At 39.2% G+C, this 27,538-nt stretch overlaps 1 protein-coding gene across 1 annotated transcript; it reads left to right on the top strand.

Annotated features, from left to right (window-relative positions):
- The first annotated feature begins 2,647 nt into the window (after window positions 1-2,647).
- Window positions 2,648-27,306, top strand: LOC135472646 (protein AF-9-like). Its single transcript, XM_064752251.1, has 5 exons — window positions 2,648-2,772; window positions 5,265-5,448; window positions 13,553-13,776; window positions 20,519-20,683; window positions 22,580-27,306. The coding sequence occupies exons 1-5, from the start codon at window positions 2,761-2,763 to the stop codon at window positions 24,311-24,313; spliced, it is 2,319 nt and encodes a 772-aa protein (XP_064608321.1). The 5' UTR covers window positions 2,648-2,760; the 3' UTR covers window positions 24,314-27,306.
- Window positions 27,307-27,538: the final 232 nt, after the last annotated feature.

A 27,538-nucleotide genomic window follows, 5' to 3' on the forward strand; every position in this document is an offset into this window, starting at 1 on the left:
AGCACCCGCGGGTTGTAAACATATTTTGATATTGTAAAGAGTCTAAGTATGAATGTAAATTCATAGTTTTATTACACACCTGCCCTATATCCAACAAGGTACAAGTAATACACTATGATTTAAAATGCGATTGCTTATCATTATAATATTAAAATTCCATTATCACAGAAAATGCATATGTCAGTTATACTGAGGTCACGCCTGACCTGACAATCACAATCGATACTACTAGTAAATAGGCTACGATGTCGCCATAATTCCTAGAATATAGATATTGAAATCAATAATTCGCAATCTCGTCAGGGGCACATTCAACCTTTTTCTTAGAATATATTCAGGAGAGGACATTATAACCATAGAAATATAATAAAAGACTTACAGGATTGAGATTTAAACCAGAGCAGCGAGGACAGTGTGGTAGCTGGCAGATGGTCACACCTTATCGGTGAAATCCGGCCTCTTGTCAGTTTTATTCCAACTCTACCTGTGTAAGTGCTTAAATTGTAACAAATTACACGCCACCTAGTACCATGGCTTAAGCAAAATTAGGTTTAAAGCAAACAATGATGTTAACTTAAGTTTATTTCCACTGGTCTAGAATTACTTAAAATGCTGTATTGTCATCACATTAACATATTTACAATAACATACACAATTTATAACGGCACTTCTAAAGCGCAAATCTCCGCCGCGGCTGTACAAGTAATTCCCACACCACAAGTCACAAAGGGACAAAACCCTTCATTTCTGTCCTATCTCTTTCAACGGAGAAGAGTCATTTCTGGATTTGAATACCCAACAGGATTACCACCAAAATATTATGGATTAGTTCTGTGCTCAGGTCAACATGTGCACAAAATTTTGTTGAAATGCATGCGTAAGATTCAGTGTGTAGTTGTATGTAAATTTGTATATATAGACAGACAGACAGACAAATAAACACCGACAAAAAAATGGACCTTTTGGCGAAGTTGTAATGAGAAAGTTTTCAGTATGGCTAAAAACATGATGATGCGTGCAGCTGCTGACCGAGTCGCCGGGAAAATAGAATCATTTCTGCTTGGCGACACGGATGTGGTTCTGGTGTGGTGGCCATGTAGGTCGGAAGTGTGAGTGGAGAATAAAGACTCTTTTCCTCAAGATTATACACTTCTGGTGGCAGTTGTTGTGCATAGTGTGGATGCGCGGGCACGTGAGCAGTGGTGGCTAATAGATCTCTCTCCACACATATAGGTCTTCCACTAAAAAAAATTCTGTTATTTTAATACAATATTCTGTCATATTCAACATAACACCCTTTGAGTCTAATAGAATCTTTATGCTGAATCAACAGAACATCAACAGAATGATCTGCTGCAGTAACAGAATACATTCTAGTATCGATCAGAAAACAGACCTGCTTTGCACGAAGAACGTTACCCTATCCAGACCACAGCTAGTATACCTTATATACACGTGACTATCCCACATGTATAGAAACCATATATAAACCATATATAGACGCCATGTTGGATATCTATAATACAAGAATGTTATGGTCTCTCCTAGAGACGCTCCAACATGACTTTTTGTTATCTCCGACTAGGAGGTTATCTCATCTGGGTGTTTATTTGTTTGTTTATATCTTTCTATAAGTCGGGCGACTTGGGATCAAACACGGATCAGGTCGTACCAAAGACTTTAAAAATGGCACTTGTCCATGTCTCGCTCGGCACTCGGCACTCAGGGATAAGAGCAAGGAAAGTGTCAGAATAATATGATTGGGTGGAGTGTCATGTCTGGTGTGTACTGCATAATACTTTAGTGCCGACAGCACTTTGGCAGCATGGACTCGTCCTGTCACAAGAAGACACAGTATATATGTACACACTTCTAATGACTCCTCGTGGTCATATGACTGAAAAATTGTTAAGTATGACGTTTGACCGAAGCAGTCATTCATTCTATCTTTCTATCTGTCTGTCGACAACTTTGCGTGAAAAGCTATATGTGGATGAATTTGGGTGAAATTTTGCCTCCAGCAGCATTAAATGATTAAATGTGGTGAAGGGTTGCAGTCTCGAAGAACCTAGTAGTTAACAGCCACTTTAAGTAATGTTCCACGTTGTGAATGCGTACGTATATATACTGAGACATGGGCATATATCGATAGCCATTAAATTGATACGTGGATGTACATGGCGTGAAAGAGGTACCTATAATTACTGTTATTTCAATCTTTTGTCCAAAATATTTCGCAGATAAATCATTATGTACATTTAAACTGGTTTGTCTGGAAGTGAATTTCTGTACATCAGTGAATCTCCATCCTGCCTGAACTGGAATGTACTGTAGGTCTATATACATGTACATTTCGTTATGATACAGGCTTCGCTAGGACATACATGTATGCATAGATATGATGTATAGTTCGTTGTCCATATCTGCAATGAATGAATAAATGAATGAGTGGGGTTTGCAGCCGCACTTGTAGTACTGTATCTACATCGTAGCAAGAACAAGGAATCAGTGATACCTGCAATAATGACATGCAGGCCACTTGAACTGCCCTTTTCAAGAATCGATATCCCTCGGTTGGGAGCCTCTTGAACGATGTAGGCGACGGAGAAAAACGCATGCGTGACATTATCTTCCGCTATCCTAAGACGTTGAAAGTCTGGCGAATGAGGGATACCGTCAGTTTGGGTGAAATTTCCCCTTCTTTATCTCTCCAATTGTTCAAGGAGGGACGTTACCTCTGGACTGGTGTCACCGTTACCAATGTCTGCACAGGTATGTATCTGACGGCATGTTCATCTTTGATTTGGGGCCCGGTATGATAAGGAATGCTGACAGTGCGCCACGGTATTTCCTCCCTTCAATCAACTCTGTCGTTCTCTCAGCGAGCTCGGTGAACTAACAGACTGTTATGACAGACACGCGTCCGGCGCGCTCTTACTCTTAGACATACAGCAGCTGTGTTGACATATTACTCTGCTGCCCGGGAAAAAAATGAAATTATCATTTACACTCAAACCTTTTATTTCTTATATTTGATAATCAGGTAATTTTTTGACCGGAATTGCGAAATTGAAAGTTTCCATAGGGCGATTTTGTCGTCACATTAGTCATTACATACATGGATTGAAGAGAGTTATAATACACTGCTACTTTATGTATCAATGAATTGTGACTTTTTTCCACAAATACCACAGGATCCCAACGGCCTGAAGTCCTGTCTGACACACATATCCATGTTCAGTCTGCACTAAAAGTCACTTTTATAGCAAATTGATAGTTAATGTTCAGATTTGGCAAAGAAGGTTTTAATTTCGCTGCTGTTATATCCATTAATCAAACTTCAGACTCCTATAAGCGAAACCTAAGGCAAACTGCCTGCTTGCCTTGAAAGGAGCCAAAGATATTACCGCCACCTGACCTCATGGGGAGCAGATGGTTAACCAGTCAGACTGTGTTAATGTCAAAAAACTGAACGATTGGAAGCCGAAATATGTGAAATTATTGGCAACGACCGATTTGGGCAAAGACCAAAAAAGTTTACTATGTGTCATGTTTGATTTCATACTCCCTTCTGCTTCATAAATTGCCTTCTTAAATCTCCTCAGTGCAGACGGTCGTAAAGATTTCTGTAAAAGGGAAATAACTCGTAATACGAACAGGTTGCTTCGCGGAACATTGGATATGTTGAAATTGAGTATTTTTTAATGCAAAATTTTGAATATTTCTTTCAAAAAACAACCTCAAATTGAATAGGTATATCCAATAATTGAAGTTTTTGTTCAGTTGATGGACTTCTGTGAACCCTTGAAAAAGTTGTTATGAAGTAGATTATATGTTGTAGACATGTCTTTTTGTTTCCTTGTCCTTTAAAAAAAACATCTTTATTTAACAAAGTATGCTTGTTCAATTTATCAAGAAATTGCATGTTCTTCCCCAAGGCTTTCTAAAGGGCTTTAAATATGTCTGAAATTGGTGATTAATCAACATATGCTTGTATAGATATATACAAACGATTCAGTATTTTATGAACTGCTTGGTTTGACTGGGTCATTTTGTTTTAGTACAGTGTTGAATAGTCCGAGATTTTAGGTTTGGCTAAAATTTGGTTTGGTCAAGGATAGACCCAAACCAACATCAGAACGCCCTCCATTTGAAAACCTGATGCAGTTGCGTGCCCATGTCAAATATGTTGAGACTGTCTGTACAGCCTTTCGAATTGAGCATCATCAAGGAATCTTGGGCCCATGCAGTGTAGGAAATTACCGATTGACATTGTGTTGTGCCTCGTGAAAAATAGGAAGGCGAAAAGATGAGCATAAGTGTGTGCTGACTTAATGCCGCTGAGACATATTTAATGAGTAATGTTTGTCTCATACACCGTGACATTGAGGTTTTCAAATGGAGCCGCTCTGATATTGGTTTGGGGCCAATGTGGCTGAACAAAACTTGGTCAAACCTAAAATCTGATCAATCTCAAACAAAGTGTTGAACACCAAAGAAACAAATAAATAAATAAATTTGACAGTGTTTTACCACTTGCATGAATTGGTCAGAACAGAAATTCTGAACACACTATTTTGTCATCACTTCCTAGTTAAAACACAACAAGTCCTGTTACATGTATACCAAAAATATAACAGGAAGACTTCTGGTTCATTCGTTTGACTTTGCAATGCATCAGTCACACAGGCAAGGTGGATCTGCTTGCACAGGGGGATGGAGTTAATACACTATCAGCTGAATTACATGTAGAGATGGATACGTTGTTTTGGTAGCATCATAAATGGCAGTGATGGGGGGGCCTCCGAGGCCAAGGGGGTTAGCACACTAGCACAGCACAATGATCCAGAAGCCTTCCAATGCGATCGCTGTGAGTTCAAGCCCAGCTCATGTTGACTTCCTCTCTGGCCGTACGTGGGAAGGTAGAGGTATCTACCTAAATGATACTGCGAGTACCACATAGTTAGACACAGGGGTCAATAAATATATATTTATATTATGTTAAGCTTTGATAGTCAAGGGCAATAACTCTTCCACCAAAAACTTTCATAGATGTCGAAGAGTGAATGTTTACAGTAATGAAGGCATACGTATTGTGATAGTTGAACTACATTGACAGTATCACTACAACTTAAACTTTGTTGTTAAGTCTTCCACTCCAGTAGTTTAATTCGAAAAGACTTCACAGTTCAGGAAATTGAACGTGAACAATAATGTGGTATGTAGATCTGTCAGTGTATGTGATTTAATGGCTTTTGTTACAGAATCCCTGTGTTCAGGTGAAAATTGAACTAGGGCACCGTGCTACCCTGCGGAAGAAGAAGACACAAGAGGGGTTTACACATGACTGGGTGGTGTTCGTTCGTGGACCAGAAGGCAGTAACATCCAGCACTTTGTGGACCGGGTAGTGTTTCACCTGCATGACAGCTTCCCTAAACCGAAGCGAAGTAAGCACTGCATGACTGATTATTTATAGAACTAGCAAAAACAGGTGCGCAAGTACACCTGGATTTGCACTAGTACACCTGGATTTCCTTTTTTCTTTTCCCTGCATACCTGAGATAGTACATGTGGAAAAGTATAAAATGGAGATGAAGTAGACATGATTAGAACAAAATACTGTGTACAGATGAAAATCTGTTCATCATATGGGAGAAAGCTTGTCAGTTATTTGCCACAGGCTGGTGGTTTACTCTGATGGATTTGTTTTCCTCAACATAATAAGCCACTGATCTTATAAGTGAAAAGCAGGCGAGGTGGTTAATGCACGAGTGCGGCACAATGACGCAGGAGCCTCTCACCAGTACGGTAGCTGTGAGTTCAAGCCCAGCTCATGCTGACTTCCGCTCCGGCTGTACGTGGGAAGATCTGAAAGCAACCTATAGATGGTCCTGGGTTTCCCACATGCTGTGCCCATTTTCCTCCCACCATAATGGCAGTCGCCATTGTAGAAGTGACATACATGTGTCCTTGAGTATGGGGTAAAACACCAATCAAATAGATAAATAAGTGAAAGTCTCAAATATGGTCTAAATAACCAGGAAATCAGTAAGTGGTTCAGTCATCACAAGAATTTGGGAGAATGTTTTCGTCACATAAATAACTTTTAGAGAGAGATAGACCTCAGTACAATGGGCAGATGGTTGGCTTCTTACATTGTAAGCAGGAGATCTGAGTAAAAATCCTTATTGGGTTATATCTGACATGTCAAATTTGGTTCTGATTTCTGCATATTAAAGGGTAAAGATGAAGTACTGGTTGGTGATAGTATATTTTCATTAGATGGGATGTTGTCGATAGGTGTCCTGTTTTCGACTTGGTACCATTGTTAAGCATGAAGTGTGATACCATTAGGATTGGCCCTCTATGGATCCAAGCATACACCTACCAGGATAGTATCCTCTCAAATTAGTGTTGTAAGAAATTAACATGGGCCATATCTTATAATCTTGAAGAAATTGAAGGGTCTAGCCCCAAACTTTAAAGTTGACCAAGCATAAAGAAATTTGATAAAATGCAGCTAAAAATGTTTTAAAATCTGTGTATGAAAACTTCACTTTTTTATTGGTAAACCATCATTTTTTTGTTTAATTTATTTTGTTAATTTTAATACAGCTTGATTAGCGTGGGCACCTAAACAGTTTTGGAGCCCAAATGATTTCTTGAACTAAAATGACTCTTAGGCACTGCTTACAGGTAAAACACAAAGCAAGGAAACAAAAAATCTGTTAATCTACTAGTTAGTGAAGTTAATCTGTTAGTGAAGTTAAACCTACCAGTAATTTTTCATTGGCCTTGGCCACTCTTACTGCTTGTGGGTCTTGGTGATAAATGGTCTGATGGACATGGGCATGAGAAAGCTCATCAGTGGCCGTGACTTGCCAAAGGTTAGTGGTTTTTACCAGCCACTCTTGAGTATAGTGTTAAACAACAAATACCCATCAAATAAAAAAAATCATTGACCCTGATCTTTTCATTTCATCTGAGAAAATCATTTTCTTTAATTGGTAACAGTGGAGTGAAGTTTTGAAATTTTACAGATGTCTGCAATGCTTTTAGTATACTTTCGACAATGTCACAATATATTGTCTAATGGTATAGACAGGTGTGGAAGTATAAAGCTGAAAGCTGTGTATATGTGTGCTTACAGAAAAATGGGCTGTTCAAACAGAGCTTGTTACACATATGTTAGGAAAGTGTAGTCTTAGTAATGACTCAGTGATATGCTCAGTTTCTGGGTTTTATGTTTGTACTGATCTGTGTACTGTGGCTGGAATGTGTCTTGTGAACAAACCCTTTTTTTTTATTGCTTAAGCATGTGAGTCATCATTGTATGATTTTATGTGTGACAGGTGGATGTGAGGTGAGCATGGTCATTGCTTATTGGTCAAACATTTCCACATCACAGATTATCATTACCATGATTCATGAAATGTTATGTTAAATGGCACCAATGTGGATGGTCATGCCAGACTTGGGTTTCACCCCGGGCTCTGTCTGGTTTCCTCCCACCACAATGCTGGCCGCCTTTGTACTAAAGTGAAATGCTCTGGAGTACTGTGTAAAACACTAATGAAAAAATAAGTAGAATAAATTGAGCTCTTCACAGTTACAGATCTTTCCATTTTCAGTAGGAAAATGTACACGTTTGCGAATGCCCCTGGGTTCCTGCTGGTAGAAAGGTGTAGTTGATCTGTTGCCCATGCCTCATTATATATTGATAGTGGCTACCAATAAGATCACAGGGCTATGGTTTCTGGGTATTGCACTGCAAAGTAGCTGGTTTTTTTTTTAGTGTTACATTGTGTACTGATAATCAGGGAGTGACTGAAGTCGGAGTACAGAGGGCTTTGAGTGGTTGTGTCACTGTAAACTGCAGACATTTGAAGTAATGGGTGCCATACCCAGTTCTAATGTCAGTCCGTGTAATAGTAGCCAGATTGCTAAGCAGGCATGATGGAGTGCTTTGCTGGTGCTATCTGATCCACTAATGGATGTCCTAAGGAGCAGGTCATTCGATACCACAGCCTGAAGACAGGTTACCTCTTCTCACCAATTGATGAGAAATCGACTTGGTTGACAGCAAAAAACCAGCACTAAATTACATACATGTGTACATTTGCACCGATGAGTCGAGGTCAGAATCCCAGGAAATCTGGGTCACGCTGACTTTCTTTCTTGCCTGGGAACCCATCAAGCAGTGATTATAGTATTTATACATATTTCATGATGTCGCTATGCAACACATTTCATGATTGTTTTACAGGGAAGTCTGGAACATCTGGAATATCATTGGTATTATCCAGTGATATGTAATCGCCTAAGTTAGAGCATGTGCACACCATTCTGATCTGTGCACTATATTTAAGTAAAGGCTTTTGAATCCCCTGCTTTCAGCTTTGGCTACTTTTGAAAAGATTTAAAACTGTTCCACTGGGGATATAGATGTACATGTGAGTATATGTAAATGCAGTATATCTCATGGAGGGGGTCTGTATGGCCAAGGCGATTTGGACGCCAGCGCAGCAATGTGCTTGTTGTGAGTCCAGCTCTTGCTGGCTATACATCGAAAGGTCCGTCAGGAACCTGCAGATGGCCATGGGACTTTCCCCGGACTCTACCCAGTTTCCTCCCACTACAATGCTGGCCGCTATCATATAAGCAAGTTATTCTTGAATACAGTTTAAAACACCAGTCAGATAAATAAATATGCCCCATGGACTTTGCGAAGAGCCAATACTACTCATTGAAAAGCTTCTGGGCAAGAAATTTTTTTAGTGATCATCAGTGCTATATTAAAATCATATACTTGTAGTTATGATAAAAATGTCCGTAGCAGCTAGAAGGACAAATTGGCATGCAGATGTTTTTCTGTAGGTATCGTTACATCCTGCAGAATTCGGCTCACCGTACCATATTAGTACCCGGTGGATAGTTGAGGAGTTTTCTTATGGGAAGGTCCTAATACATTGTAATACTGAATGTACCGTAAGCTCTGGTGCAATAGATGCCTGTCCTCAATGACAGTGTACATGGCTGCCTTTGTACCTTTGAAGAAGAGCATCCAGTATGATCACGATCATTGACCTGGACAAGCATGGCTTTCAGGATACTGGTACATGACATGTGACATTAGCTAGGAAAATTCTTGTGAGACGTCAGTGATTTGTTGCCGAGTCTTCAACCATAACCTCTTGTCAGGCTCATATTCCTCTACGAGAGTCTTTAACCGAGAGCATTGGCTGCCCTTGAGATGAGACGTGCCATCATTTCCTTGCCATATTGATCCTTTTCAGGAAGTCTATTTTCTCTGGATTCCTGGAAGTGTCGTATTCTATGGCTTTTCAAGTACACATATCTTTCTCCAAAGTCTGGCGGGCTTTCTCAGTGAATAAGAGGATTTATTTGTCTGTTGCTCTACCCGGTATTGAGAGTCTAATTCATCAGACTAGTTTCACTTTCTGTTATCTGTGTATGGGCAGATGTATAGACAGGAAGGTAACTGACCTGTAATGGCTCTGTCAGTTTCGTCCCAGATAAATATTCATGGAGGTACAGAACATTTTTATACCCTTTATGAGAGGTGCTCAAATTACAGCTTACCCTTTAAGAAAAAAGATACATATATATATTTGCAGAAAACAAGCGAAAATTTACAATATCAATGACACCATCATGTGTAGGATTTGTGTCATCTTGTGTTCAATCAGGCCCATGGAAAGTGAATGGCCTATGTTAAAAGACTGGAGGTCCCTTTAATAAGATAGGATATCCCAAAAATTGCCTTATCAACAGACAGACAGGAGGACTAGCTGAAAAAGTCCAAGCTGATTGATGAAAACAAACACTCTTGTGTTGAATGTTGATAATAAGTGACATCAGTAAGTAAATTGTAATGTTGTACAGTGTACTGTGTTGATATGTACATCTATGCAGATAAATACTAAGGGTACCCTAATTCCTCAACCTTTTCGCATATCTGGCTTGTACATGCGTTAAATTTTGGCTAATTTCTGGCCGCCATCGTATAAGTAAAGTATTCTTGAGTACGGTGTAAAACACCAATCAAATAAATAAATAATTAGTCTAACAACCTTTTGAATTTGGAATATAAAATACTAATTTTAGTAGATTTTTACTAAATCTTACAACAAATTTTCTAATGTTTGTGTTTACATGTACAACAAAGTTTATACTTTACATCTTATTGTCTATTTTGATACAAGGATGTGGATCTAAATCTCACCGTAGAGATGCAGATGATCCGTCACAACATCCTGTTTTGGAACTTTGCTCTTAAGTCGTTAATTTAACAGAGATTTTTTTAGACATGAAACTTTGCATGATAAAGTGCATTTTTGGAAAGAATTAAAGGTCATTTAATATTACTTTTAGTTTTATAGAAGTTTTATTTTTTCAAAAGGATATCATACTACCTTCCAAACAAGTCTCGAAAGATTTTTTTTACAGTTTATTCATGGGTGAAATTTTAAACTCTTAAGAATATTCAAAATGCTACTTCAGTCCTAAAGAGGTCAGGTTGAAATATTAAACTAATAGTAAGGATACTCTATGGAATATAGCTAGCACCACGGTTCAAAAATATTTATACTGAATAACGTTATTTAGCCCCAATAGGTGAGAGTCCTGAAAAACAAAATCCTCGGTAATTTCTGTAAAATGTTCCTGATGTGAAGTGATAATATTCTTTACATGACAATGAATCAGGCTGATATGAAGTCGCCTAAGGCAGTTACGCTCGAATGACGTCATGCGCCTTGGAAGTATGACAACATTTGTTGCTATACATCATTGATGGGTGACGTCAAGTGTTCTTGCATGGCAAAATTGGAAACGGCAGAAAACTTTTGTTTCTGTATTATAATCCCGAATTAACAACAGTGGCTTTAATTCAATGGATTTTTGCTACAGTTTAAGACAGCAGTTCTGACTATCTCAATCCTGAACATTTACCTTTGCCTTTTGGACATGCATGTCTTAACCCTAAAGTACCTCATTAATAAAAATGTATTTCCTGGTAATGTGACGTCATAGATATAATCTGTTTATTAGTTTTCATTACTTGTACTTTAGGTGATGCATATTTTATCAAGATTAATTACATTACAGGTACATTTGTACAACTATGCCAGAGCTACATTTACATGCACTGTTCACCATTTCATTGCGCTGATGGTTAGAGCGTCTACGTCAATGTCGGTAGACCCTGGGATCAAACCCAGATTTGGTCATAGTTACTTGGTGTTCGGCACCGAGAGGTTAAAGCGAGGAAACATGACTGGTTGACCGGGTGTTAGCGTATTGTGAATGGGCGGGGTGTCATGTCTGGTGTCTTCAACATGATACTTCGGTAGCAGAAGCACTTTGGCAGAATGCCCTGCCAAAAAAAGGACACATTACATGTACACACACCTCATGACTCCTCATCTTCATTGCTGAGAAATTGTAAAGTACGAGGTTAAACCTTAAGCATACATACATGCACTGTTAATGTTTAGTAAGCTATAATTATGTGTAACTCTTTCTTTAAACCTTACTGTTTCTTTGGTTGATTGTAAATGTAAATCAGAATTTGTATAAAAAATATTAATATACTAGTACACGTACACTTGCATTTATGGTTATGGTAAAAAAAAAAAAAGTTCTGTTCATACAAATTTTGTTTGACATATCCCTATGGTCAACATTGCCATTATCATCCCACAGGAATGCCGTCACATTCTTCCTGGAGACAAACCATGCAATGCATGCTACATTTCCCTGGTACACTGTACATACTTAAATTCCTTAGCGTTCTTCACTTGTGCTTATGACTGGGACAGCTGGAATAATGATGTTCGTAGATCAGTTATCACACTATAGACAATACTCTTGAGTATGGCGCAAAACTCCAGTCAGGTAAATAAATAAATCAATCTAAGGATAGATATGTACATTATTGCATTTTTGAACATTATTTCAGGCATGTATATGTATGCATTTGTTCATTGATATAGTGATGGAGCAATATGATTAAAGATGTGGAGATTGGCTTCAGCCTTGATCAGTTTGTACTGGGTAGGGTTGTTAGTATTACAGCATGGCTTTGTTAAGGAAGCTGTTAAAATGTCTTGATTGATGCCCTGGCTGGTCTCGGCCTGCACGTCCCACCCTGGCTGGCTGGCTGCTATTACAGCTTTATGGAGCCTCCGTGTGCCACAGAAGCCTGACATTCCAAGAAAATCAATAGCGAGAGCATCGGGCGGATTGCCAAGAGGCGAGGTGTCCTTAAAAATGTCTAGGCTATAATGCCTCATCTCAGATTCAGGTCCCCCTCTTGCCCACGAACCTCTTTGCTTTTTGCTGGGCGATTTACCATAGATTTGTCACACTGAGGCCAAGGCTTTGATAAAGGCCAATAGCTAATGCCACACTTGTGAAAGGTGTCCAGTTTCTACAGGGGTCAGCTGTGCTGTATGTATAGTGGAATGATGGGGCAGACAGATATACATGTATGTCTGATTCATACACTTCACGTCTACAAAACTACAAAAGAACCTAGGATTCTAGCACCATTGAAATTTCCTAATGCAAAATAATATCTTTGAATTAAAATTATAGATGATTTACAGAACACATTCAATCAGCAGTTGTTGCCCTGATACACCCAAGGTATCCTGTTTTTTTTTTTTTGTTTTTTTTTTTTGTTTTTTTTGGGAATCCTAAATGAATAATATATCTGTACACAGTTCTAAACTCTAAACTGAACATTGGTTGTTCAGTTGTTTGGTAGTTACATTACCTGGCTGCTGGTCAGGATGTTACAACTTTTTTATTTGTTTGTCACAACTGTTAGAGCCAGGCTAAATTCTCTGCCCAATCTGCACCCCAAATCTAAAAATGGGCAGTGACAGTACATATACTTCATACACACAGTGGGGCCTCCGTGGCCTAGTTGTTAAGTGTGCTAGTGCAGCACAGTGACCAAGGATGCTCTCACCTATGTACTCATCTAGTATAATGTCATGACTGTGACCCAATCTGATGTCTTCACTTTGGCATGGCCATTCAGTGAGGCAGCACTATGAAAAAGAATACCCTAAATGACCTAAATTTTCACCCACAAAAGTACATTTTTAGAGGCAATTAAACGTCACATCATATTATTTTTGGTCATAAAACTTACAATTTCCAGTAGAATATCATCCCATGTTCCAAGCAACCCTCAAAACACATTTCTAATAATCAGTAGAACTCTCGGGATCAGGAAAAATGGGCAAGTTAGTGATGGACGAAATCTGTCGTCATTAGATAGGGTATATCCGCATTGGGATCAACCTGCTACAAAGAGGCTATACCCAAAATAATGTAGAAGAGATGCTAAACAAATCAGTGGTTAATATAAATGCATTGGGGTCTTAGTTATGTTTTATTTTGTGCCTACTTGCTGAAGCCTGACATACAAGAAGAATAGAACCCAACAGTATTTTTCTCATTTGCTTCTCCTGAAACATTTGTGTAAGGTGTTAATATTTCTGCTTTCACTTTCAGCTTTGAAGGAGCCGCCATATGAAGTGTCAGAATCAGGTTGGGCTGGCTTCATACTGCCTCTAGAGATCCACTTCAGGAACAAAGAGGAACCAAAGAAAATCCACTTCAACTACGACCTCTTCTTACACCTGGAGGATCCACCTGTGAATCACATCCGTTGTGAAAAGCTCACCTTTCAAAACCCTACGGAAGACTTTCGCAGAAAATTGCTCAAGGCTGGAGGGGTAAGTCTATGGCTTTTTATCTTGCAGTTTGCTGTTTTGTGATTTGTGATTAAGAACAAAAGTTGAAAAAAGGTGAAAAAAACAGGGCAGGTTGGCAGGTAAAAAAAATTTTTTTTTATTCCGTCCAAGTCAAAAATCCTCATTCTGCCCACTGATCTGAAGCTAACTACCTGTCTCAGTATGGGTGGGAGCCTCCCCTGACCCACTCAGGTGTTAACATTTCTCTGATTTTCACTGTGTGTCTGCAACACTCCGTATTTTTTTCTTTCAATTTTCCGCACACATATGGTTTATGGTTTTACAGTTACTGGGACTGGAATTCTGCAGGTAGTCATATGACTGCCATTTGCCTGACCATGGTTACATCCATAACAAGACTGATTATCAAATAGGGTGGGTTAAGCCGGTCATGATAGCCTCACTGGACATCTGGCTTGATATATGAGACAGAGTATCACATTGTCAGCTGTCACCACTGATCCTGTTGACTGCAGGTTATACCTGATCAAAAATACAGTCACCTAAAGATGAACAAGAGTTTGACCACCTGGATCCAGGTACATGTTTGTCATGGTAATTTGTCACGACACACTTTGTCCTGTTAGCCATGATGGTGTCTGGTTTCTCTGATACACAATGTGATTATCTACAGACTGTAAATCTTCAACCTTTTCAAATACTAAAGCACTTTTTTCAATGGAATTTATATGTAAAATTATTAGGAAAATGGGGCTAAAAATGATTTGTTTGTGTCACTGAAGAGGCAAGCTTCGTAAAACTGCTCAGATTATTTCTCTGCACCCCATAGTTCTCTCAGAATATTTCAAAATATTGGTTGCAGTGGCAGTTGAAAAGGTTTTAACTGGAAACCTGTACCATAGAACATTGTCCTAAGGCCAGTGCCACTTTTGGAAGAGCTTGTAATAGGAGACTTTTAGAGCTCAACCTCTTTTGTCATTAAAGCTAAAATCACTCCTGCTGCTGTATCATGTGTTCTTCTGTTGACATTAATTTGCGGGTCACCTGCTATGGTCTGGAGGCACAGATGAACTTCTCAAGTTCAAAAAAGATAAACTAAATTTTCTTCATCTTTCATCTACTCTAAATTACTATTTATGAAAGTATTTTAAGACACCTACATTTTAATAACTGTGGTCAGAAATACTCACGTGGCTGTTTTGACAGGTCACATGATACAGAAGGACATTTTTACTTATAATGAACAGAGTTCTAACTCAACAATATTGTCAGGACCCACAACTCCCAACATGTGCATTCCAGATTCTTATCCCCCATTCTGTTTGTATTAAGGGGGTTGGGGTCATGTGGCAGCACTGTTAAAATGTTGGTCTGTCTGTCTTTGAAACATGCAAGGTGTTGATCCAATAGTATAGAGTTGGCAGGAACGTAAATGCATTTAGATGACACAAGTTTTTCTGATGAGAAATCCATCAGTCATCTCAAAGCACTCTGAAGTGGTGCTATAATAAAAGTGAATGAATCAGTCAGAGTTAAGCAATATGTGTAGCTTGAAAAATGCTAAACTTCAGGTGAAATACATCACCTTGCAAAGATACATGTAGGTGTCTTTCAGGGGAAATACATCACCTTCTAAAGATATATGTAGGTGTCCTTCAGGTGAAACACATCACCTTCCACAGATACACGTAGGTGTCTTTCAGGTGACACACATCACCTTCCACAGAAACATGTAGGTGTCTTTTAGGTGACACACATCACCTTCCACAGAAACATGTAGGTGTCTTTCAGGTGACATACGTCACCTTCCACAGATACATGTAGGTGTCTTTCAGGTGACACACATCACCTTCCACAGAAACATGTAGGTGTCTTTCAGGTGACACACATCACCTTCCACAGATACATGTAGGTGTCTTACTCCAGTGCTTCCATTGATGGAACTGAAAGCTGTTTGCGTGAGTGAAATACAGCATGCATAGTGCTGAAAGCCAATGTGAATCTATCAATTTTGAGACACGACTATCTCTGTGGTACATTGCTGTCTGTCTGACGCAATCCCACAGATCTGTTATTAGAAGAAGTACATGCTTCACTCAGGCTCACCATTTTGTATAGACCCTTAAACTTTTCCTCTGTCGTCATTCTTCCAACCGTTCACTGATCATTTGCAAGCCATATTCACATCCTCAGGGCCCAGCTGTTGCAGTGGAGATTTAAGCCTGGCTTAACATTTACATTTAACACAGTTTTGAACGCCCCCGATCCCAGGGGACCATCTGCTCCTCCTGGTGTATGTCAACCCTCAGCAGAGAATCTTAACGTGGGCAGTGGTTGTGAAGTAACTGTACTGTACAGGTACACATGTTCTGTAATCAGTGTTAAGGCTAGCCCTCCAGCTTTACTGTCACAGACAGGTGCTTTTCACATCAAGCCAGCTTACAGGTATGGAAAGGTTAGACTAGACTTTATGTGTCATCTGCAGAGGTTGATGAAAATCAGATGGTGAACTCAGCGAGGGGATAAAGAACTAGTAGGCCCGTGTTGAGAGATGGGATGACAAACATTTGACTGAACAACTGACGCACCTGCAGAGCGACGGACATAGAAATCTGCTACAACATATGTCACAGCTGCATCATAAAATAAAAAGCAAAATTCACAAGAACTGAGACATAAAGCAAAACATAAGTGTATTATTCTCGGGTCCAGTGCATAGTGAAAGGACCGCAGAAATTGACAGTGTCAAACTTTGGCTGACAGACCATGTGGCTTGCCTATCAGCTTGTCTCGTGGCACAATTCAAGTGAAATACAATACTTACATATGTGTATACTGTAATTCTTCAACCTTTTTGTGTGTTCCTATGTTTATTCAGGCATATTCTCATGGTAATTTGGGATGTAGACATAGTTACACTTTTTTAGAAGTCCTGAAATTGGCTAATCCAACCAGTGCACTTTTGTCTCTAAAATCAAGTAAGTTGCTCTTTCATGTGAGGAAAAGAGTGAGAAATTAGGGTATGCTGTATATAATCAGTGTCTGAATGTCATTGCCCTGTCTCTTTCTCGCCAGTGATGTTTTGGTGACATTTTGGGCTCCTGCATAAGTACAAGTACATAAGGCGACCCATGTATGCAATGGAAAGCTTGCTGCTGTCATGACTCTTGAGGTCTAACAGGTAGCATTTTAAGCAGAAAAAATGATCGGTAAGATTAATTACTGGTGTATTATAAACCTGCCTGCCATGATATAGCTGAGACAGGGGCCAATCGGGCATCAAAACGCTAATCAGACTGTTTTAAGCGGTATGAAATGTTGATAGCCATGCTGACACCTGGGTCTGAGTGAGCAGACAGATTAACCCGTTCATGTCACCTATTTGGGTGGTACAGCTGGGCTGGCTGTCATGTAATTGAGTTCCCCAGCTGGTCTTCGGAATCAGATGCCATGTGACTGGGGAAAAACATTGTGTGGTCCGGACAGACTCAGGAGGTTAGGTTTCTGTCCTTACCCATGTGCTTTGGGGACACGGCAAATGTCATTGTGCCAAGAGTCTCTCCTGCCCTATAATCCTTCTTACTGGCCAGCATTAGCTGACATCACTTTTCTTCAGTTTTCCGTGGGCGAGCTGACACAAATCCGAAATGAAATAAAAATAAAATAGAAAGTCCACTTTTTTATTTTGTCCGATCTTAATGTTTTTAGATGATTTTCGTGTTTTTCAAGGCTTTCCATTCAAGTAAATATGTGTTTAATAGGACCAATTGCTGAGGCAGTCCTCACTTTTTCAGTTTGATTTTTATAACTTCTCTGATAAAAAGATCCATTCTTTCGTAAAACAAAAATGTTAATAGGTGTGGCCTTGGAGAAGAACATCTATAATTCATGGAACAGTGTCAGCTCTACATTGAAATTTGAAGCCGCGATGCTGGTCATAACTATTCTATATCAACCTGTCTTACCTGCCTTTGTGAGTTAAAGTCCAGCTCATGCTGGCTTAGGGAATCGGGAGACCTCAGGATCAAACAGGGGTCAGGTCATACCAAAGACTTGCTGCTGCCTCACTTGGCACTTATCACTGAGAGGTTAGAGCAAGGAAGCAGGACTGGTTGGCCCGATGTCAGTATAATGTCACTCTTAAATATGAACATACTTTGGTGTCCCTGCACACTTAATGTGAAGTTCCCCTGTCTATTGTCAAGAGTGAGTGAGTGAGTGAGTGCTTGGGGTTTAACGTCGTACTCAACAATTTTTCAGTCATATGACGACGAAGGAATCATTAGGGTGCATGCACATGTAATGTGCCTCCTTGTTGCAGGATGGATTTCCACCGCTCTTTTATTTAGTGCTGCATCACTGAGACGACTTACCGAAGGCGAGTAAGCCGCCCCGCCCAAGCCATTATACTGATACCGGTCAACCAGTCGTTGCACTATCCCCTTCATGCTGAACGCCAAGCGAGGAAGTTACAACTTCCTCTTTTAAAGCCTTAGGTGTGACTCGACCAAGGATTGATCCTGGATCTACCGGTCCCGAAGCGGACGCTCTACCAACTCTATTGTCAAGAGATTAGTTTTAAAATTTTTATAGAGAACATAGGAATGGGTGAAAGATGGTTGTACATTGCAAGTGAAAACCATGATCAAAGGGAGATAACCTAGTAGGTTATGCAGCGTGCATGTACATGTATGCCTGTGGCTTAATTTGGCCCTAGAGGTCATGACATAAGAAAATTATACAGTGGATTGGTCAAACCAAATGTCACAGTACAAAGGATTATGTACCTGTATATGTAATTGAGAATTGGAAAATCAAATATTATCATCAGTATATGACATTCACAACCAAGTCATCTTGCTGACATCTTGCAACAAACAAATTCAAACTGTACTTTTATGATACAGCACCTAATTGTCGGTTGTGCGTATATAGTGCTGATGTCATAGTCCCAAACTGTTAGTTCTTTAATGAATTACAGCCTTGCCCTCCACCCCACTGCATCTCCCCACTTATTTCTCTCCATAAGGCTAGCACCACCCCCCCTTCAAAACACACAAACAACCCCCAAACACACACAGCCCCCTAACTGCCTACTGTCTCTGTCTCAATTGATCCACAGGTCATGAGAGACTTCCATGCTGACCTTAAAATTAGTTTCATAACAAAGAATACTGTACTTTTGATGCAAGGTGATTTAGTTGTTTATTCTGTGTTCTTCCACTGAGGAAAGAGTTGGTACCTTTGATGTTACATTATTTCATCAGGTTAGCAGTGGTTAATGAGAAAATGGTCCCTCAAGACAACATTCCTGTGTATTTGTGTTCTTTAACCAAATTCTGGTCTCCTGTATTTGCTGATCAGAGAAGCTGTTTTACTGAGTCAGGGGAAAACATGCATTGAACTATACACAGAAGGCAGGCATGTACATGTACAGAGACAACTGTTCTGCTCGCAGTAATGCTGGCTGCCTTTGTGAAAGTGATTCTTCAGTACAGCATGAAACACCAATCTAATAAATAAATACAAAGGCAAGTGGTTCCACAGGATGTACATCTGCTGTAAGGGATTTTTACCTGTAAGGAGTTCTTATCCAATAGGTTGAACAACATTTTACATTTGTAAAACTGGAAGAACATGATACATGTGGAGTAGGTAAAGATTAAATTGGATTAACGGCATAATGACCCATGTAGTTAAATTATACAGTTTTGTTGTAAGATGAACAGATATCTGTACACCTGATGTTTATCCCTGTTAGGTACATGTTCTACACGGTGGACTTGGAGCGATTTCCCTCCAAGTTGCCATGTAGGCTGTAGTAACTAGAGTGAATCCAAGTGTGTTACCTTGATACTCTGGCAGAGCACTCTGCTATAAAACTTACAGAGGGCTACACTGAAACAAGAAAAACATAAGCCAAGATTTCTCCATAAAGTAGATTAGACCCCTAACTGTTACATAACTTGGCAATCCCCACCCCCTCCCTCAACACACCCACCCCTCCATGCTGTTCTTTTATTTCCACCCCCTCACCTTTTATACCAAACATTTCTTGTGCTACCTAAATCTGCACACCCCTTTTCCTTTGTTTTTCCAATCCTCTACCCCACCAACTCACCCTCCCTCCCTTACCCAGATCCTTTGTCCTAACATCTATTCTGCGTTTGCTACCTGCATTATTCAGCCCTAAACCTGTACCTTTCTTAAGTCCTGTTCAAAATGCTCTGCTGGATACTTGGAGCCTCAGATCATGGTAAGGTACAGTGGTGACTGCATGTTCACAGACACATTGGTGATTTCCCAGCTGTAGTAGGGCTGTAGTTCAGGGGTTGTACATACTGGCATACGTGCAAGAGTTGAACTTAAGAATGCACCGTCAGTGTTACTGAATTTCCAGGTCATACATGTCTGTCCTTACAGTTTTTCACAAGTCTATTTTTTTTTCAAATTAAAAGGTATGTTGCAATTTGCTTGTCTCAGTGAACTTTTCAAAACAGACAAGCAACATATATGTATTTGTATTTTAGATTCCACAAAGTTTCTTAACAGCTTAACTTTTGATCCTAGGCAAACTCTTTAAAATGTGGTTGGTAAGACAAATGTATCCTTTGATAATTTTGACTGATTCCGAATTCAGCATGATAATGCAGTTTTTGACAGACTTGACTGACTACAAAACTGGCTTTGGTGAATTTGGCACCAAATTTGTGGAAAACTTTTTTTGTTTTTGATGGAAAAGTTGATGTTGTGTTTGTTGTAGCTGCCTGTAAATGGACCAGGAGAACATGCGGCTGCTGGGTCTTCTTCCACAAACCTGAAGATAGGAACCACAACAAACTTCACGGAGCGTTTTGGCCCACCAGCTAGCGTACCTCCTCCACTCAAACCAGAGGCAGCCAAAAAACACAAGCATGTTTCCTCCAAGGTAAGAGACCACCTTGTTTTGTCAGAATAAAGCTTTGTTATATCATAAAATTCATGTAGGTCTATAGAAGGTTGTCGAATTTGGCAGATTAAATTGAGAAGAAACTAAACTTGCGCAAATTCTTGGTCAAAATTTTAGGATGACGTAACAATATTTGTATAAACAGAAAAATAATAAGACAAGGTGATTAAGTACATGTTTTATTTTTTTTGTTTTTTTTTTAACAAGTACAAACATTCAAAAACCTGTTTACAGGACAGTTGAATGCAAGAATTTCTTATTCATATTGCTTAGATGAGGTTTATTGGAGCTAGTGTATTCAGGGACATTTGATATACATGCTATTGGACATGCTTCAGTACTGAATAAATTACTGCACCGAGAAAAGATGTCATGTGACCTGAAAAATTGCTCTCAGAAGGTCCAATTATTAGTTACAAGAGAGATGGTTTTCCAGTATTAGAGTTTGACAATTAAAATAACAATTCGCCCATGCCAGTGCCCTAAGGACATGCTTGATGCCTTTGTATCACATATATAGAGAGAGAAGTGTTATGGCACTCCAAACTGTCAACTTGATGCATGTAATTATACAGTCCACTATCACATGGTGCTAGACATGTTAATTGGCATGAGTTGTATCAGAAGTTAAACTGACACCTCATATATGTACTTGTACTCACTCAGATGTGATAATTACTTTGACAGTTTTTTTGTTTTTTTTGGCCGGGGAATGGCTGCATATTGCTATGATAGTTCTGGCTGCGGGATCATGAAGCGATGTTAGACTTAAGTAAAAAATTTCAATCATTAAATATGGTATCTTCTTTTCTATTATTTGTTTTACAATATCTTACCCAGAATTTATGTTGTCAAGCAATATTTTTGACAATGTCACGTAAGAAATAACAATTTTAAGCTGACTTGAAATTTTAACTAAAGTCAAACATTGCTTGGTGATCCTGGAGACACCTTTGTCTGAGATATCTGTGATTCACACAAAAACGGTGATAGGTATTAATAGTTACATAATTTGTTTGGATAAGGATAGACTGTCTTGTGGATTTTGGGAGATAGATGTACATGGGGTACTGAAGCAAATCTTTTGATTTTCTCTGTTCAGTTATGGACTAGATAGTCTATTTCACTAGGTTTACGTATTCGTTAATCATGTCCTACGAAGATGTTTAGTGGTGATCACATGAAATTAAGAGTGAAAAAAGTGTTTAACTGCTCAATTGTGGCTAATCAGATAGAAGTAAAAACCTCAGCACATGACTGACATTTTTTTTGTAATGTTACAACGTCTGTATCAACATGGACATTTTGCCTGACAGTCTGGTCACTTTTTACCCTTATACCTACTTTTCCACATAGCCCTTTCTCATGAAAATTTCTTGAGCCAGTTTATGTAATTTCACTCGAGTAAAAGTTGGTAAACTTGTTTATCACACTTGCAAAGCATATCCCCACAAAATATCATTTGTCACTAATTCATTAACTTTCAGTCCACTTTTCTGATCAAAATATTTGACTTCATGACATAATTACAAATTTACTGAAACAAATATATATCATAAGTTGTCAGTAAGTTGGTTTTAGTGCCTAATGATTAGCATAAAATGCAACATCAGATAAAAGTGTCAGATTTTCTAGATGTCAATAATCTTCTGTATTATTTATTGTATGAGGACCTGGCTATAAACAAGCAATAGTTTTATCTGTCATCAAGCCCCACAGGCATTGAAAGTGAAGGATTTAACAAATTCCCTGTCCAAGGCCAAGGTTTAGAGCTGTACATCTGTGACCTAGCAATTAAAATGTGAGAGCATTTTTAAAACTTTTGAACTTTTTCCAAATGTACAGTATAATCATGACTTTGGGTTATGTTTTCAGGAGAAAAGCTCCAAGTCCCGGGTCAGCTCTGGAAGCTCTTCAGGCTCGACAGGAACCTATTCCTCCTCCACACCTTCTTCATCCTCAAAAGAGCACAAATCCTCCTCCTCCTCTTCTTCAGCTGCTCTATCCTCTACACCGTCATCCTCGCTTAAAGAGAAGTCTTCCCCATCATCCAAGTCTGCAGCATCAACACCATCATCCTCCTCCAAGGAAAAGTCTCAGTTGAAACGGCCACCAGAAACTTCACCATCATCAACAGATGTTCCCAGCAAGAAGATGAAGCGGACATCCTCCAGTTTAGAGAGCAAGTCTAAAGAGGGTAAGGACTACAAGGAGAAGTACTCGTCAAAGGAATCCCTGAAGGACAGCCCAAAAGAGAAAAGTTCTAAAGAGAGTTCCAAGTCCAAGAAACGACCCCACTCAGATCAGGATGGCAAGGACAGAAAAGAGAGTTTGAGTCAAGATAGCTCCAAGGCAAAGAAACACAAAGACAGCAAACCAAGCTCTGGTAGTGTGAAACCTGAGAAAAGGGAAAAGACTGAAAGTAAACCAAAAAGTAAGCCATCGAAAGAGCCTGTGGTGGCTGAAGTCAAAGTGAAGCGTGAAACTCCACTTGTTGCCCCAACAAAAGTGGTAGCTCCAGTGATCAGTGATGAGGACAGTTGTAGTAGTGTGAGCAGTGTCTCTAGTAGCTCCAGCGTTAGCAGCTCCAGCTCCAATGCCTCATCCGCCCCCAAATCGTTCTCTAAGTCCGGGCTGGATTCAGTCCTGGCAGAGCTGAGCGATGACGATGAAGTGGATCACTTTGTGTTGCCTCCCGCAATCTCCCCACCATCAAAACCATCCCCCAATCCGTCTCAGAATAAGTCCTCTAATAGTATTTCTATCAACAAGTCACCAACGCCCAAATCATCCAACAGTGCTTCTTCAAACAAGTCACCTTCCTCAAAACTTTCCACATCCTCGCACAAATCCCCTTCTTCCAAAACCTCAGCCAATTCATCAGTCTCAAGCTCATCCAGTTCATCCAAATCCAAAAAACCCGGGAACAAAGACAAGCATGCCTCCCCACTTCCTGACAGTAAGTCCTCAGTCAGACCAGACAAGAAATCAAAAGACGGCAAAGACAACAGAGATACCATGGTGAAGGAGAAGGAGAGCAAAGAAAAACACCGCAGTGAGCAGCGAGAGAAGAAAGATAGCAACGACCATGAAGCCAGAGAGAAAGATGCCAAAGAAAGGTGCATGAAGGACAAGAACAGCAAAGAGCGTTCGTCCAAGGAAAAGGATGCCAAAGGCAAGGAGAAAGAGGCAAAATTGAAGGATTCAAAAGATCGTCATGATGCCAAGGATAAAGACAAGACCAGCAAGGAGAATAAGGTGAGAGGAAGCAGTAAGGAAAGTGAGTCTAGGATTGGAAAGAGTCAAAAAGAGAATAAGGAACAGAAAGAAAGTAAGGAACGAAAAGAAGGAAAAGTATTAGAGAATGGAGACCTTTCCCACCCGTTCACCAATGGCTATGGAGGAGAATATTTAATAGATCTGGTCGACTTACAGAAGAAGCTTATGACCACCAAGGACAGAAGACTTCTCCAGCAAGTTGTAAATGTTATTGAAGAAACTGGTCTGTATAAGCTGAGTGATGCCTCATTTGACTTTGACTTGTGCTGTTTAGATCCGCCAACTGTAAAGAAACTGCAGAAATGCATAGATACTGCTGTCGTGTCATAAAAATCCTTACGGCCACATATAACTATTTATTTCACTTTTTATATTATCTTGTCATTTTCCAAGCTACCTTTTCCTATAATGGAGTGTCTTGTAGTACACATCCAAAAATCATTTTTACAATGAATTTCTTATGTCTTTTAAAGCAGCTGACTTCTTGGACTTGAATTCATTGCAGTCAGATCAGTAGAATTTATGACATACTTGTATTTGTTTTCAGCAAAGTTCTGAATTTTTTTTCCTGAGATCTCAGCTGTAAATAATTTGTCACTGATAAGTGTTCTATGTGAATGGAAATGAGGACATTACGATTATGGTGCCAACTTTTACACACAGAAAGTCTGTGAAGTATTTTTACATCATGTTGCATCATGTCAAAAGTCGGTATATAATGCATTAAATGAATAACTGTTCTTTTCTTTACTTTTGTGGATGCCCAAAAACAGTGCTCATTAGAGTTTGAACTGGAATTGCTTGCATTCTTGCATATTTTTGTTGCCATAGGGACTGCCAAACATTGCTGCTTTATTGGCACCAATTTTTCTATGCATTTCACTGGGCTGTTCTCTTTTACTCTCATTGGTAAGGTCTTCTTCACATCAATCACAAATGAATTAATAGTAAAATTCTTTATCATTAACCAAGAGTAATATTAGGAATTAATTATTCATTATATGAAGGTGAATATTTTGTACTTTACACCTAAAGGAAGATGCCAAATCGCTGCTAGTTCTATTGGCGCAAATGTGATGACAATCTAGGGAATTTTTCCTTGTGTGCTAATGCAAATGGCAGACTTAGTCAACCTGGATATAAAACTAAGACCTGCAATTTTTAACACAAGTATTAGGAGCTTGAGTAGAAAAGCATGGTATATTTGGCATGTGATTGCTGGACTATTCAAAATAATGGCTGGTGTTCAGAACGTTCCAGCTGGAAGCTAGGAAATAGATGACATTGAGTCCTAGTTTGAAGGGTTTAGTGGTTAAAAACTTTTACATAAGTGATAAGGTGCACCCTTAATCAACCTAAATCTATATCGCAATCAGTGCTGGAAGCCAAAGCTGTCTTACTGTTCTTTAGACCCTTTCACTAACATTATGTGTCTGTTTGTTGTAATTTTTTTAAAATATGCTTGCAGTTTTTTCTTGAATTGCTTAAAATAAGAACAATTCGAACAGAAACCAAGTATTTGGGTGTAGACCGAAATTGTCCACAATTAATTTCACACAGTATACTTCCAGGTTTGATTGAAGTGTCTTAAGATCCATTGTTTTGTGAAATTATGCATGAAATTTAGATATTAATGTTGGCGTTGAATGAGTCGGAATGTCATGCTAAATTACCGGGTTTTAGTTTCAGAAGCCTCTTTCACAAAGTTCTATTGTAATGGTGCTACTGTGGCTAAGTAGAAATCCACTGTAAATCTTGCTGAGATACTGATCATAGTGACTAGTGTACAGTGGCCGACAATTACGGTTTGCTGCAAAACCCATAGCTCAGTAAATACATTTCGTGATGGCCTAAAACGTGCGTTGGTGTGCTCCCAAGAGATTGTGGACAACGGGACTCTATCAAGGTTAATTCTGAAGTTGGTGCAAAATGGTATCTCTTTGACATAACGAGGACATTGTCTTGAGGACAGCCCATCCACGAATCCAGTCTATTGTCGCTTAGATTCTACATCTAGTCGTTGCAAAACTACACGAAGCGAAGTGTCACAACAGTTGTTTTGGATGAGTTAGTCGACTGAATGTAAAACATTGTGCTATATTTTGTACTATTTCAAGCTTGTTGCTTAAATTGCACTCATTTTACGAAGAAATACCTGTATAAAGTTGTACACGTTCAAGTTGTTCATGCTCATGCTTGATCACGCCTGTTTGCGTGCGTGTTCTTTTGTGTGTGTGTGTGTTTAAATTAAAATAGTTCCTATTGGCTTGATCTGTATTATACAAGAGCCAGAATGACTACCCCTCCCCCCACCCCCGACTTTAACCTCCCATGCCTGTACCGAATTCCCATTAGCTGCACTTGGCGTAGCGGACACATGGTTGAATTAGTAGTGCTCTAGTTAATATATGGTGGCAAATGCTTGTACCAGTACGCAAATTTTGCCTCCTCTTTTATTTTTTTAACTGCTATTTTAATCATACACTATATATGTCGGTCAATTCAAAAGCTTAATTTCGTATTTGCTACCAAAATGAGAAAATATCATTCTGTTATTTATGACTAAGCAGCTAGAATGCAATGAATATCCAAATAGTTAATCTTAGCTGTCAGGTTAGTCAAAACCTTTGATAAATTTTGTAATTGTTTTGCTCAGTTCGGTATATAAGAAGGCTTGTTGTAACAGCACGAGGAAGAGCTTTTGATGTGAGCCAAGAAATGGTTAACGTACTATTACTTTTGTACAATACATGGGCACCTTAATTGTCATTGCGGCGGCATATACAATGTATTTACAAGCCAAGTCAGATACATTATAAATTGTCCACACTTCGTTCTTCGGCTGCATTCACATTGGCAGATGGGAACATTTATTGATCCAGTTTTCATCTCAAATAAAATTTGAGAAGTTTTCGTGAGGTAATATGGTGTGATCAGAAGGGTGGCAGGCATGTGAAGGTGGTGTTTTTTGGTGGGATTTTTTTTAGCCTACATTTGCATGTTTAATGCTTATACTAAAGTCAATAACTGGAAAACGACTTTTACTTCGATATGTTTTATTGGAATCTATCACCAATTGTTGTCTAATTATTATCAGTACATGCATTGTTTTGTGCCCAAGGCATTATGTTGTGTTGTGAATGGTGGAGTAAGCGGCGTCTTCGCCAGGTCACGTGACCTAATCCGCCTTGTTCTCGCTGGATGGCGTCCGTGTGGAGGTTGTGTCTGGTGACAATATTGTTGTCTTCCCAACGTCACATTTGTGTTTAACTTACCGTACTGTGCGAGCCAAGCTCGTTTGTGAGGTGCAGTAAAGTATTTATGGAAAGAAAACAACATTGTTCGTTTCTTTTACTTAGAATATGTAAGATTTTATCTGCTCGAAAATCTGTCACAAATATTTTAATGTATTTTCTGAGTGGTGTGCCATGTATACTTTTAAAATGTGTAGGTTGTTATGACTGTCACAAGAAGATACTTTGGTGATACGACAGAAGTAGTATATAAGGGGCGTGTATTTACAAGATATTTCACTAAGTATATTAACCATTCGTT

This window comes from Liolophura sinensis, chromosome 8, assembly GCF_032854445.1.
Source record: "Liolophura sinensis isolate JHLJ2023 chromosome 8, CUHK_Ljap_v2, whole genome shotgun sequence".
Taxonomy (NCBI): Eukaryota; Metazoa; Mollusca; class Polyplacophora; order Chitonida; family Chitonidae; genus Liolophura; species Liolophura sinensis.

Coding starts and splice junctions, on each gene's coding strand:
- LOC135472646 (XM_064752251.1), top strand. Junction 5,449..13,552: donor CTTCCCTAAACCGAAGCGAA/GTAAGCACTGCA, acceptor TTTCACTTTCAG/CTTTGAAGGAGCCGCCATAT. Junction 20,684..22,579: donor ACAAGCATGTTTCCTCCAAG/GTAAGAGACCAC, acceptor TTATGTTTTCAG/GAGAAAAGCTCCAAGTCCCG.